Source organism: Triticum urartu, chromosome 5A, assembly GCF_056163025.1.
Source record: "Triticum urartu cultivar PI428250 chromosome 5A, HENAU_Tu73, whole genome shotgun sequence".
Lineage (NCBI taxonomy): Eukaryota > Viridiplantae > Streptophyta > Magnoliopsida > Poales > Poaceae > Triticum > Triticum urartu.
Window position 1 is genome coordinate 530,182,243 of NC_141877.1, and position 1,877 is coordinate 530,184,119.

The following is a 1,877-nucleotide window of genomic DNA, read 5'->3' on the forward strand; positions in this document are numbered from 1 at the left end:
TCTAACTGTCATGTATGTGAGGCATACCCATCTATGCCAACTCATTAATAAATTTCTGTTTAGATTGTACATACTTAGCTTTCAAGTTATGTTTGTGTGTGTGCGTGACACAAGTCCATCATGTTATGTAATCTAAGTTATTGTGATGGAGCTTGTGCCATTGAGGATATTCCGGTAACAATGTATCTCATTACTGATAGCATCCTTGTTATAATAACAATGCTCAAGATCAGGAAAACAAGATCATCATCAATACATGAGCTAGTCTTAGAGGCATGACTAGGGATCACATTGGTGTTTATGTTTCCACGCATGTATCTGGGTTTTTTCTATGAATCTCATATCCAAGAACTAATACACTTATAAGACAAAAATATAAACATGATAATGAACATGGAAATATAATAGTAAAAATTATTGCCTCTAGGGCATAATTCCGACAATTACAAGTTTCCTTCTTTATCAAAATATAATAGGAAGTAATAAGATGCTTCCTTTTTATAGCATTTGAATTAAATAGATTTAACCAAAGGAAGAAGTGTGTAAATATTGTATTCATCCTCGAGAACACATGATGATTTACTACCAAATATAAGGTATGTATGGTATATAATTATGAGTCATCAATGATTGCTTGACATATTGGGGAATGTAAAGAACCCACTCATTTTTTTCTAGCTATAAGTACCACCAAACATAAACATCTCAAACAACACAAATACCAAAGAAACCACCAGCTAGCTTGCTTCAAATCTTAAGTAATGGCGCTAACAAAAGTTGCTCTCTTCCTTGCCCTCAACCTTGGTCTCATTGCTATTGTGCATGGTAACCCTCCAATGGTTCCTACACCACCTTTGGTGCCTACCCCACCTATTGCACCGACACCATCGAATGGTGGTTCCTGCCCAATCAACCCACTAAAGATAACTGTGTGCAGCAATGTATTGTTGCTACTCAAGCTCCGGATCAACGTGCCGGAGACCGAGCAATGTTGCCCACTGCTTAGTGGGTTGGCTGATCTAGATGCCGCTGTCTGTGTTTGCACTGCCATCAAGGCCAACCTCCTTGGCCTCATCGACGTCGACATTCCCGTCGACCTGACCCTCCTACTCAACCATTGTAACAAGACATATCCCTCTAGGTTCACCTGCTCGCCATGAGCCATGATCAACTGTACCTCTCCAAAACATTCTCATAATTGTCATGCATGTGAGGCATACCCATCTATGCCAACTCATTAATAAATTTATGTTAGATTATATATTTAGATTTCAAGTTATGTTTGTGTGTGTGACATAAGTGTATCATGCATGTTATGTAATCAAATTTATTGAGATGGAGCTTGTCTCATTGAAGATATTTCCTACAACATATGAGATCATTATAAATAATTCAAAACGACATCGCAGCTGATCGTTTAAACCATCTATCTATATACGACATATTTATGAATTTTTACAACCGGTTCTATAGTCTATGGAAACATCTATGACATTTGGATCTTACTATGAACCATATGTTGACAGTTACTTATCATTGCTGGTTTAAGAGATTTCTTTGTTCTCGACTAGATGTGTTGATTATGTTCATGTGGGGTGCAAACTCTATAAACTAGTGACAGCTTGCGCGTTGCTGCGAGATTTTGTTGTTGCGAAGATGATAACAATTGAAATCAGTTATATGCCAAATTTTATTTACATACAGTGACTGCTGTATTTGTTTTATAACATGCATCACCCGCAGATGATTTAAACAATTTAAAAGAAAAATAAATTGGAAAGCCCAAGAGCTGGAATAGTTCCTGGCTTCCTACATGAATCATCCTTCATGGTCTGTTTTTGAACATAGTTAAAATGGCCATATAAAATGAATAATAT

At 36.7% G+C, this 1,877-nt stretch overlaps 1 protein-coding gene across 1 annotated transcript; it reads left to right on the top strand.

Annotated features, from left to right (window-relative positions):
* The first annotated feature begins 729 nt into the window (after positions 1-729).
* Positions 730-1,321, top strand: LOC125529135 (cortical cell-delineating protein-like). Its single transcript, XM_048693546.2, has one exon. It carries the CDS (start codon positions 762-764, stop codon positions 1,158-1,160), a length of 399 nt encoding a protein of 132 aa, XP_048549503.2. The 5' UTR covers positions 730-761; the 3' UTR covers positions 1,161-1,321.
* Positions 1,322-1,877: the final 556 nt, after the last annotated feature.